Below are 11,589 nucleotides of genomic sequence, written 5' to 3'. Positions count from 1 at the left end.
GGCGCATTACCTCTGTGCAGCTGCATTGTCTATATGTGTTTTATATGCAGCTATGTTGTCTGTGTGTGTGTGTGTGTGTGTGTGTGTGTGTGTGGTGTGCAGGCGCATTACCTCTGTGCAGCTGCATTGTCTATATGTGTTTTATATGCAGCTATGTTGTGTGTGTGTGTGTGTGTGTGTGTGTGTGTGTGTGGTGTGCAGGCACATTACCTCTGTGCAGCTGCATTGTCTATATGTGTGTTATATGCAGCTACGTTGTCTGTGTGTGTGTGTGTGTGTGTTTGTGTGCGTGATGTGTGGTAGTGGTGGTGGTGTGTGTGGTGGTGTGTATGGTGTATGTGTGCACATGTGTGTGGTGTGTGGTATTGTATTCACATTACCTCTGTGTATGTGTGTGTGTGCACGCATCATATGTGTGTGATGCAGCCGCATTACTTCTGTGTGTGTGATATGCAGCCACGTTGCCTCTGTGTGTGTGTTGGTATAGTGTATGTGGATCCATGCCCTTCTTGGCTGCTTGATTTGACTGCTGTAGTTAGGCTGTGACTTGAATTGAGCTTTCAGTCACTAGGAAGTGACTTATTTTGTTAAGCTTATTTTGTTGCGCTTCTGCCAAACCGGATCTAACCAGTCCCTGCAAAGTGAGTTTTGGATCCTGGATCCAGATCTTTACAGTCAGCACTGTTAGCATTTATCTTGTTGGTTTGGGCTTCCAGCTTGATTCCGTTTTTGTTGTCGATATTGTTGTTGTTTTGATTTTTGTGGGTTCTTTTTGTTTTTGTTTTTTGTTTTTTTGTTTTGCTGCTTCCACATGAAAGCTCGGAACAGGACATGAGCCATTCAGTTCCAGAAACTGATTTGAGTTACAGACCAGTTCAGCTCTAATACTTCTAAGACTCCCTTTTCTGGCACCATGGGACTGAACCCAAGGAATGCCAGGTAGGGTCTATCTTCCAGCCCTCTGCAAGACTTTTGGCACTTGTTACCATCTTCTGTACGTGGACAATAGAGCTGAGATATAATATACCTCCCATAGCTTCTTACTACGGTGACCCCAGTCTACATCCAAGCAGCCCCGCCCCCAGCCACTGACCTGTGGCCCTTTTCTCCTTGTGGTTGTTCTCCTTTTCCTTAAAAAGAGAGGAAATAAGATTATCAACACCGCTCTGTCTGCTTTACCGAGTCAGAGTGCGAACCGCTCGTACTTGATTATCCCAACTCTCTGCAACCTCAGGAATGCCATTCTGAGAATAATAAGATAGTCCCCAAGGAGTCTCTAGAATGACGTCTCACTGTGAAGACATGGCTCCTCGCTGCAGTGGGGATGCCCTAACCCTAGAGAACAGGCACCCGTACGGCCAACAAAAGTTTCACCAGTGTGAAGACTGTTGACTCTTCTCTGTGGACAGGTTCTTCACAGCCATGGGAAAGACAACCTACTTACACTTCCCTGCAGCGCCCCACAGCCTGCCCATGAGTAGCTATACCTGCTGATATGATGGGCCCTTGGGTGGGCACCAGGGGTTGGGAAAAGGAGTAGAGAAACAGCAAAGGGTTAACTATTCATAGGAAGTGTTTATTCGCAGCATTTATTCTGCAAAAGAAAGAGGAGTGGAAGAGGGGGCTAGTGTTTGTTTTGTTAGTTCAGTGTATAGCAGTGTTTTTTAGAAGTCCTGGATGAAAACATGGTCTTTCTAATCTAGAGTCTCACAGTCTCTGCTATGATAGCTTGTCCCTAATTCTTCCCTTCCTTTTAACTTAGGGTTGATACATCGTAATAAAATTGGTCACTGAACGGTTACCTGAATTTGCGGGCCCATTCCCCATGGCTCTCTGGTGTTACGACTTCATCCTCTAACAACCCACCAGTTATGACTGTTTGCTACACCAAGATCTTTTTCACCTGGATGATTTCCCCTACGAAGGCAGAATTCTGCTGAAGCCCCGAGGCTCTGTGGTATCGCCTGCTGCTGCCATCCACAGTTGAACGCCACTTCTCCTTGCTGACCTCCCTAAGGTTCACAGGAGTCAAATCCTGTATACCCTGACTATACTGAATCCCTTGACTGTCGCAGGCAGGGGAGACTCTACCTTCTGTGCTTTCTTTACAGAGGCATAATACTTAGACCACCAGTCGATGACATTCTCAGCAGATTCGTCTGCTATAGTCCTCCTTCTTCTTTTGGTGGATCTCCGGGAAGGCTTCCTAGGATCTTGCTAAGGAAGGAGAGAAAGGTTACAAGAAAGGCCTCGTGTACAAGCAGAAGCCATCTGGTGTGGGACCGTGAAAGGCAGCCTGTTTTTGGTTGAGTGAGACTTGCTCCGGTGACCCAGGAGAGACCCAGTAGGAAATTCTACAAGGGATGGACCATTGAACCACGTTCCCAGATACAGGTGCCTGTCACCACAGAGCCCCCAACTCCGTAATTCTGTGACTATAAGTCACGCAGACAATGTCCCAAGCTTCTGGCATTCTGGTTAGACTCCACCCCCCACAGTGACCTGACTATAGCCAGGTATGATGTCAACAAATCATTATCCAACCTGGATTAACAGATTATAAAACTAACAAACTCTGAGACTGAGGAGGTACGTAAGTGTCTGGTGCAAAGCTGGGGCAATGAAGAGACTCTGGTGAGGGGACACGGAGGAAGGACACGGGTGCCACGTGAGAAAATATCCATCATCACATCATACTCGCTTTTGCATTTAATTTTTTTTTACTATCTTCTGGGCCAGAAACTTCTTTAGATTTTTTTTTCTGAGACATGTCTCCCTACATAGCCCAAGATGGCTTTGAACTTGTGGCCCTCTTGCCTCAGCCTTCTGGGTGCTGGGATAACAAGTCTGTACCACTGCAGTCCACAAGGAAAAGTTTAAAATGATCTTGTGGTCTGCAACTAAATTTGTGACTTCAGAAGACTGACACCATTTTTGTTCGGGCCTTTGGTCCTCCCCCTCCTCAGAAACTCCCACATTTTAACCAGGACCAACCCTGCTAAGTTTTGAGGTCATCAGGGGTGCTGAGTGCTATGACAGCAGACACCTTCCAGAGGCCCCCTTAACGGAGGATGAAGAATCGGTCTCTTCAGAATTCAGAGGATACGTCTTCTGGATCATGTCTGACCTTGTACAAAGCGGGCTCTAAATGCTTGAGCCGTAACCCTGGGGGAAGAAACCCTCGCCTTCCCAAGCTAATGAATTTGGAAGAGTTTCTGTTCCATTAAATATTACTGTCACACCTGACTAACACTTTAATTTCATCCACAGTGACTTTCCAACCCTCCAACAGTACTTTGAGGTGGGCATCAATATCTTCATGGTAAATGAGGAACCTGATACCCAGAAATACGAAATTGCTGACTCAAGGTCACACAGCTAGTGTCCACAGGATTACTGTCTACATTTTCCAATGCAGACTCCACTGAGCCGGGTAAATAAGACCCAGGATTACCCGGACTGACCTTGACATGTCCATCTTTTGGTAGTCCCTGTGCTACAGGTTTGTGCTCAGTTTCCAGCATCGGAGAGGAGTCAGGGATGTCGACCAGGGTGGCTGTCTGGGCCTGAGCAGAGTCAGGGACCATGGTGGGAGGTGGCTCAACATCCACATAGACATGATCTGCTGGGAGATCCTGGGAGGAGCTGAGGAGGTTGGAAGACTCGGTTGCTGCTAGTGAATCTGAAATGGCTGAATGAAAACTCATTTGGTTAGACAGGGAACACAGCCATTATAATTGGATTCAAATACGGCAAGTTCTTGGCACTTCTGAACCTCATTTCCCTTGTTTCTAGGGTGATAGAAAAACTACCCATTTTCCTAGGGAGATAAAATTAGACTATGATGTATGACATCTGATGTACAATAGTCAATCAATGAGTGGTGTTATTAATTATTTATTCCTTAGAGAAACTCTGGACACTGGGATCATGAAAGTCAAGGTTTAGGGCACAGGTCCTCTCCATTGATTGCCTCTCTCAATGTATAAATCTGCAGGGTTTTTGAGGTTTCAGAGGTCAATGAACCCCCCAAGTGGAGGCAGAACACTGGGCACATGATCACATGTGCTTACTGGAAAATGGAATATTATCCTGGACTCTATGAAATTCTAACTGGGTCACTGAGGTCATTAAGAGTCACAACACTTGTCCGGAGTTGTCAAATGTCCTCTGCATTTCACATTGTACAACTCAGCACTGACGGCCATTTCTCAGTCTGGAGTCTCCATGACTGCCAAGGCCTTCTGAAGTTCTCAGTCCCCTGGGTGTGCCCTTCAGCGGCAAAGTTAATCCACCAAACTCTCGCAGGTATCTACTCAGTGCTAAACACGAAAACCCAAGCTGAAGTAGACATCCACAGAAGAGCAAGGTCCCAAAGAGCCAAAGCAAGCCACCCGCCAAAATGGAATAGTAGGGGGTGAAGAGAAGGGGGCTGGAAAGCATGCTGCAAAAGGAGATAAAGGGCTCGGATGCAGTAACGGAGACGTGTAGAGTGGAGTAAATCAGTACAGTCTTTCAGAGCGAACTCTGCCTGTATTCAAAACCGTTTTATGTCCATATTCCATGGGTCCAGCACTTTTACTCTTGGGTAACTAGGCTGGAGAAATTCCCACACAGCATCCTCCCTTGGGGAACATACACAGGCACTTTTATCACAGAGCTTTTGGTGAAAGTAGAGAATTAGAAACAAACCAGGAGTCCAGTACAATTGGGGGAAAAAAAGGGAAATACAGTAGATGCCATGGATAGTCATAATAAACTAGTAAGCACTCGGCAATCTGAATGGATACTAGAATGCAGCATTGAGTGAAAAGAACCAGAAACATGACAACACGATATTGTGTGTAGATCAAGTGTGCTTAAATTTACAAGAAGGGCTGGGAAGATGGCTAAGAGTGCACCCTGCTTTTGCAGAAGACCTAAGGTAGGTTCACACCGCCCTCATCAGAGCTCACAATCACCTGTAAATCCAGCTCTACGGTGCCTGTGCATGACAGCGCGGCACTGAGATGAGAGATGGGATTAACTATGAACCCCTGAGAACCAAACGTGGGACAAATTAAAAATCACACCAAGAATTAAGCCAAGAAAAACGGTGGAGACCGGACCCTGGGGAGAAGAGTTTAAGGAATATTCAAAGCTGTCTCCACAGAGGACTTGATTCTGATATGAATCTTAAGTAATAACTCGGCAACTCTGGCAGAGAGAGCAGAGGCGCAAATTCATCAGACAGGCCCAGCCAGCCTCTTGGACGATCTTTGAGGCAGGTACCACTGTCCAGACCCACAGGCATTATGACTCTACGTCCTTTCTGCTCTAGAATCTAGGATGTACTTCCTACCTGGCCTGGCCCCGTCTCCGTCCGTCTGTGAAGTCAAGGCAAGGGGCTCTCTGGATTTACACAGAAACTGCTTCAAGCAGTTGATGGTGTAGGTGCCCACGAGGGTGCTCCTCCCGAAAGCCCTCCAGTCCACCACACAGATGCTCAGCGGGGGATGCAGGAGCTCATTCTCGGGCAGCTCCTGCAGGAGAGGTGGAAGGAAAATGACTCTACCTGGGGTGGCTCTGCTCCGGCCCTATGGACCACAGACAGGCATGGCTGGGTCCCTGCCTCCCTTTTCCCAGCCTTGAAGTTCTAGTCCACAGAATAGCTGCACAGCTCGCCCTCACTCTGGGGACAGTCTCCCTATGGGGACAGTCTCCCTAGGCCAGAAAAATAAGCACTCAAACTGTGGAGGCTCTTTTCTAATACTAATGCACTCCAAGCACAAACCCCCAAAAGATTTAAATTGCAAAATCTCTCCCACTCCCGTGTTCCCACGACACAGTTTTCAATCCTCATATTTTGTCATTATTGACCACAGAACCCTCCTTTCAAACGGCAGCTTAACCAGTCCCCATATGTGAAACAGATGAAGGTCAAGCCACAAGGCGTGGAGCTGAGGGGACAGTGCGGTACACATTTGTCTCTCCCAGTGCCCCACAAGGATCCAGGAAGTCCTCTGTGGAAGGTTGAAGACACTGCACAGGCTTCAGTGTCCTATCTGATCACTTAGATCATGTATCTGTGGAGTTGACTGGGTTGTCAGAGAAAACGTTTCCATAGTTAGTTCCAACCCACACTAAAACCGTGTGAGTTGAAATATTGTTGAAAAATTGAAATAAATAAGAGCAGGGCATGAGAGCAACTGATGTTATAAACACAAAGAATGTTGTTTAAATGTGGCCATCAAAGTACGTTTCTACAGAGCATCGTGCAGTCTGCAGTTCTCAGAAACAACTAGGGGACTTGTTAAGCCAGGGATGTCTGTGCCCCATTCTAAACACTTCTGTAATTGGTAGATAGGGCTAGACCTGATGTTTGATATCTTCTTCTTCTTGGGGGGTGGGTGGGTACTGGGCATTGAACCCATAGTGTTACGCATGCTAGGAAGCACTCTGCCACTGAGCTACACTCCTAGCTCTATCCTTAGTTTTTATTTTTAAGGTTCGGCCTCACTAAGTGGCCCAGGCTAGTCTGGAACTCTCTCTGTGACCTAGTGAGGTCTTGAACTTGGGCTCCTCCTGCCTCAATTTCCTGAGTAGGGAGGATGGCAGGCCTCCCCCATGATGCCTAGCTGAGGCTGTGCAGCAGGCGAGGCTGATGTAGATGGGTGCTTCCAAGAACCCTGTCTAGGATACCGTTTTCTCGCTTTCTTTGATTTATTATAAGATAGAGACCTGGACACTTGAACAACAGAATCTACTTTTTCTCATTCTGAAGTCCTGGCTTTCTATAGTGAGGCTCCCCACGAAGACAGTACATACTTGAAATCTTGAAGCATCCCCTGTCCAGGCCAAGTGGGTGAAGGAAAGGAGCCCCGCTGTGGAAAGGGAGATGAGAGGCTGAGGGAGGAGAGACCCATACCACTTCAAAGGCCTCTGCCTGCACGCTGAAGTTGGGGTTGTTCTTGTAACTCTGGATCACGCAAGACTTCACGCCTCCTCCTCCACACTCAATGAGAACCTGTGGCCGGTCCACAGAGAGGAGCTGTACCTTCTTCATTTCTCGGACGCCCCAGAAAAGGACCTGAGGAGAGGGTGGGCAGAGGCAGAGGAGCCTGGTGTATGACCAATGGAAACGCCGATGTGACTCCTGGAGGCGACTGTATGGTCTTCCAGCTGCAGACTATGCAGCTGCTGGTGGGTCCTGCCATCTCCAGTTCAGCTGGCAGGATCTTCCTTGGGCCAGCTGGCCACCCTGCCACCGTCCTTTAATGATGCAGGTGGGACCACCATCTCCCCATGAGTTCTATGGAGCCACCCCCTCACCCCCTGCCACTTTTTGAACCATACCTCGACTCGGTATTTACTCAGCACTGGCCGGATGTTGGAGGGAACAGGATAGATCTGTGTGTTGTCTGGTGGGCCAGTGGGAGGGAGGCCCTGCAGCCCAGAAGGAGGGACCTGTGGCACAAAACAACCCTCCGTGAGCAGACTTGAGAGAAGTGAGGAAGAGTGGCCAGGCTCTGCAGCACTTCCTCGGCAAGACATCTTTATTTCCTCAGCCTCAAGAGCAACAAAGACCTTGCAAGCATATCACCTTCTGTCAATCACTGTTGATTGACAAGCACGTAGTGAGCACTCGGGGTATGCCATGAGGCTGCTAAGACACAGCTTTCAGTGATGATAGCAGCAGATAATGGGGAGTGAAGCTCCCACAAGTATATAGATATTCACAGCTTGATAAAAATAACACCAATGCATGTATCAGTGGATGGGAAGGGGCTGTGATCACATCCTAAGCTTCTGATGGCTCTACTACCCACTGCCTCCAGAGAGTCAAGAGCTGCAGAAAGTCCATACTGCACAGCTCCGGAACAAGATCGTGTTTAATGAAATCAGAGAAGCAGAAAATAAAATCTTTTGAGTGTGGAACTTAGGAGGAAAGTGGGTCGCTTTTGCGCCCTTGGGCACAGTGAAACCACCTTACAATCAGTGTGCTGTGCATAAAAACCCAACAAAGGACCCAGAGAAGTCTACTAAAGACAGGGACTTTCCCACATGTAGGCCATGTTGTCCTCTATCTGAGACCTACCTTGCTGTCCCCATCTGTCAAGAGCCTTTCTAGATTGGGTCCGGGTTATTGTGGCCATTTCCTGCTCTCTGTCCTTTGTGCTGTATTTTCTAGATAGGCACAAGTATGGGAATTGGGTGACCAAGTGCAGAAATCAGGCTTTTGTGAGTGACTCTGTCATCCACTCCATCTCCACCATACTTAAGAGCTGGGGGGGGGGGGTAAATATTTAAGGTCATAAATGTTTGCCTTTTAGACTGACTCCTCAGAACTCTCTCGGGATAAGGAAACACATGTTCCTTTTTTACAAGAATTTTTAAAGTTTGCCTCTTTAGAAGATTTTCTTTTATTTCATTTTAGTTGTTTAGTTTATGTGTATGAGTATTTGTCTGCACCCATGTGTGTGTGCCTCTGGCATGCTTGGTGCCTTTAGAGCCCAGAAGAGGCCATTTGATCCCCTGGAGTGATGGATAGTTGTAAGTCACCGTGTGGGTACTGGGAACCAAAGTTGGGTCGTCTCCAAGAGAGGCAAATGCTTTTAACTGTTGAGCCATCTCTGCAGTCCCATACATATTGCCTTAAAAAAAATGTCTAATGATGATTCTTGGGGCCTGGGAAGGGTGAGAGTCAGGATGAGGCGAAAGATGACTAACACTTTCAGCTGTACTCAAGGGGTAATTTCTAATGTTCTATAGCAAACATGATTAGCAGAAATCGGGGGTTCTGAGTATTGACTCCCCCTCTACACACACGAAGAAGTGATAGCTATCTGAAGTACTGGGGACCCCAAGTGCCTTGATGTGCCCATTCCACATTATTTAGAAAGCCATTCCACTTTATAACAGAGTGAGCATCAGTTGTAACTATGCATGGTTGTTACATGGCAGATTGAAATAGGATACAAAGAATGTCCATAGTCAGCTCTTTCCTGGCCACTGTCTCGGCTGGTTGTTTCCTATTCACGACACATGGTACTGGGTTATGTAAGGACACTTGATTCTCTCACTCTCCCCCCTCCTCCATTAGTCCTCTTAGTTTACCTAGAGAGTTTCATTTCTACTTTCTCATCTTGTACGCACACAAGACTTTACATAACTACAGAAGTTCTAAGAAATGCAAATGAGAGAAGGTCTGCAGTGTCCGTCTGTGTGCGTTCTAGTGCTTCCATGGCTTTATGAGTGAAGTTGGAAGAGCAGTTAGCTTCCCAGGCGCAGCCAGTGCCAGGCAGCTGGGATCTATCCTCGCTGCACCAGCTTCCCGTTCCTGCTCGTTCTGCAGCTTCGTTATCCCTGACCTATTTTGTATTTGTAGCGTCTGCATGTCTTTTTTTCTGGGCTTTCAAGTAATTGGCTTACCAACATCTGCCGTGGCCAACTGAATACGTCCGTAATAATGAAACGGGGGGGGGGGTGTTCAGCTTTGCCAATTTTGATGAGCAGTCTTCTAGCAGATGGAGCTAATGTGTCAGTCAGCTAGTAAACATTTATCAAGAAGATACTGGATGTGCAGTACTGCCTGAGGGCTTGGAGAGTCAGAAGAAGTAAGGAAAGCCTTCCTCTTGACCGAACTCTGAGCCTCACAGAGGCGAGTCATAGACTCCAAAGCAGCATCCAACAGAGCAGCAGATCCTGAAGGACCCAAGTGGTACCCAGCTCAGTATCCGAGGCTCAGAGAAGGCGAGTACAGGATCACTTACAAAAGCCTGGTTTCTGCACATGGTTCCCCCATTCCCATTCCTTCACAAGGAAATGGGTCAGTGTGGCCTGTGTATAGTTGCTCAGTACATGGGGTCCTGGGGAGGGAGAGGTTATTATTCAATGTGGGACTAGTGGAGTGATTTGTCGTGAACAACACTTTGCTCTAATATTCCAGGGAAGATGAAATATAAGGAACTCACAAAGGTCTAGCTATACAACCAGGGCAAAGACGAGGCAGACGGGTACCTGGTGTGCCCAGTGCAAAAATTAAAGAGCTGTTTACTCTCCGAGCCATGCATGACCTTAATCTGAGCCCTGCACATCTGGATAGCTACAGATGTTCGGGAGCCCTTCTCCTCTCTCTGTCTTCCTCCTCTCATCACACAGCCTTCTCTTACTCTGGGCAGGGATGAAGGACCAGGCTTGGGCTCTCTCACTTTCTAGCTGGATGAACTTGGGAGAGTTACTCTGGATCTCTACGTCTTGGCCCTGTGCCTGTCACTGGTGAATCGGAGACAGTGATGTCCATGTCACAGAGTTGCTGTGAAGAGTCGTTGAGGGGCCTGTCCAGCACTCACACGTTTCCTGCCACAGGGAATTTCTGAGGAGGGAAGGCAAGCTGCATTGGCCTTGCAAAGATCAAGGCTCAACTTTAAGTTGTCTCTAGTTGAACGGAGTTGACTCTGGATTGCTGCTGTGTAGGGTGGATGAAGTCCTGAGAGAATGTATACTGTTGGCATGACCACCACCATACTAAGGACTCCAAGCCTCAAAACCATGAGAATGGCAAGACTTCCCCTAGGTCTCAGTCCAGATGTTAACAATGTGTACACAGAGTACCAACCACTGCTTCCTCCTCCCAAGTATCTACAGCCTGACACTGGTCCCCTACAGAGAACCCTCCTGAGACTAGCTAACCCACATCCTCATTCAGCAGAATATAACACACACTGGCTTTCCAGGATGCTGCTGTGTCTCCATCAGAGTGCATGGCCACCTGATTAGTTCCAATGCTGTGCAGAGTAAAAGCACTGCAGACTTCAAAAATAATACATAAGTAAAAAAAAAAATAATTAAATTCTCTAGAGGGAAATTATATAAGTTTGGGCTCCAATTTCTCTACAGATTGTTATATCCAATGTCCATGGAGCAGTAACCCATGGTATGAAAGGAGGGGGCAATGTAGTCAAATGTCAAGAGAGACAACACTAAGCAAATAGATCCCAAGGGATTTGGGGAGTATCACCATCAGATATAAACTCTACAATAACAATGCTTAATCTGTTCGATAAAAGACATGATAAAGGAATTCAGTAAAGAACTGAAACCTAAAGTAAAAGGAAGAAATGGAAATTCTATAACCATCTATAGAACCACCAGGAAAAAGAAACTTGGTGAATGAAAGTTTACTTCTCAAAGGAGCAATAATAAGGATAATTACACAGCTTCTCACCAGAGAAGGGAAGCCCAAAGCCAGAGTGGTATTTTCAAACCACTGAAAGACATTGTCACCAACACTGGCAAACAAAAAAAAAATCTCAGAGGAAATACATCCTAGTTCAAACAGCAATTATGTGTGTGAGTGTGCGTGTGCATGTATATGTGTGTGTGTGTGGGGGGTGTGAGTGTATGTGTGCACGTCCCAGCTAGACACAGACCTTAGTGCTTCCCAGGAAGGAAATGTGAGTTCAAGAATGTACATGCACTGACATGTTAGCCAGCAGTGGAGTCAAGTGCCATCTCTGTGACTAGCTGATGACCCAAGAAGACTCTCCCGGGCCCGAGCAGAGTCTACTGAAAGGTCTTAACACGATGCCAGAGTCCTCCTTCTTGTTT

The 11,589-nt window shown here is 47.0% G+C and overlaps 1 protein-coding gene across 1 annotated transcript in view; it reads right to left on the bottom strand.

Moving 5' to 3' along the window:
* Positions 1–11,589, bottom strand: part of Fer1l6 (fer-1 like family member 6) — a 111,944-nt gene that overhangs the window by 34,387 nt on the left and 65,968 nt on the right. Inside the window, exons 22-27 of the mRNA XM_021217185.1 lie at positions 7,336–7,446; positions 6,908–7,069; positions 5,342–5,522; positions 3,465–3,691; positions 2,092–2,217; positions 1,094–1,130 (exon numbers count right to left, since the gene is read on the bottom strand). Of these exons, the coding sequence (XP_021072844.1) occupies positions 1,094–1,130; positions 2,092–2,217; positions 3,465–3,691; positions 5,342–5,522; positions 6,908–7,069; positions 7,336–7,446 (844 nt within the window). The remainder of the gene's footprint in view (positions 1–1,093; positions 1,131–2,091; positions 2,218–3,464; positions 3,692–5,341; positions 5,523–6,907; positions 7,070–7,335; positions 7,447–11,589) is intronic.

This window comes from Mus pahari, chromosome 17 (assembly GCF_900095145.1).
Source record: "Mus pahari chromosome 17, PAHARI_EIJ_v1.1, whole genome shotgun sequence".
NCBI lineage: Eukaryota > Metazoa > Chordata > Mammalia > Rodentia > Muridae > Mus > Mus pahari.
This window is presented reverse-complemented; position numbering and strand designations above follow the sequence as displayed.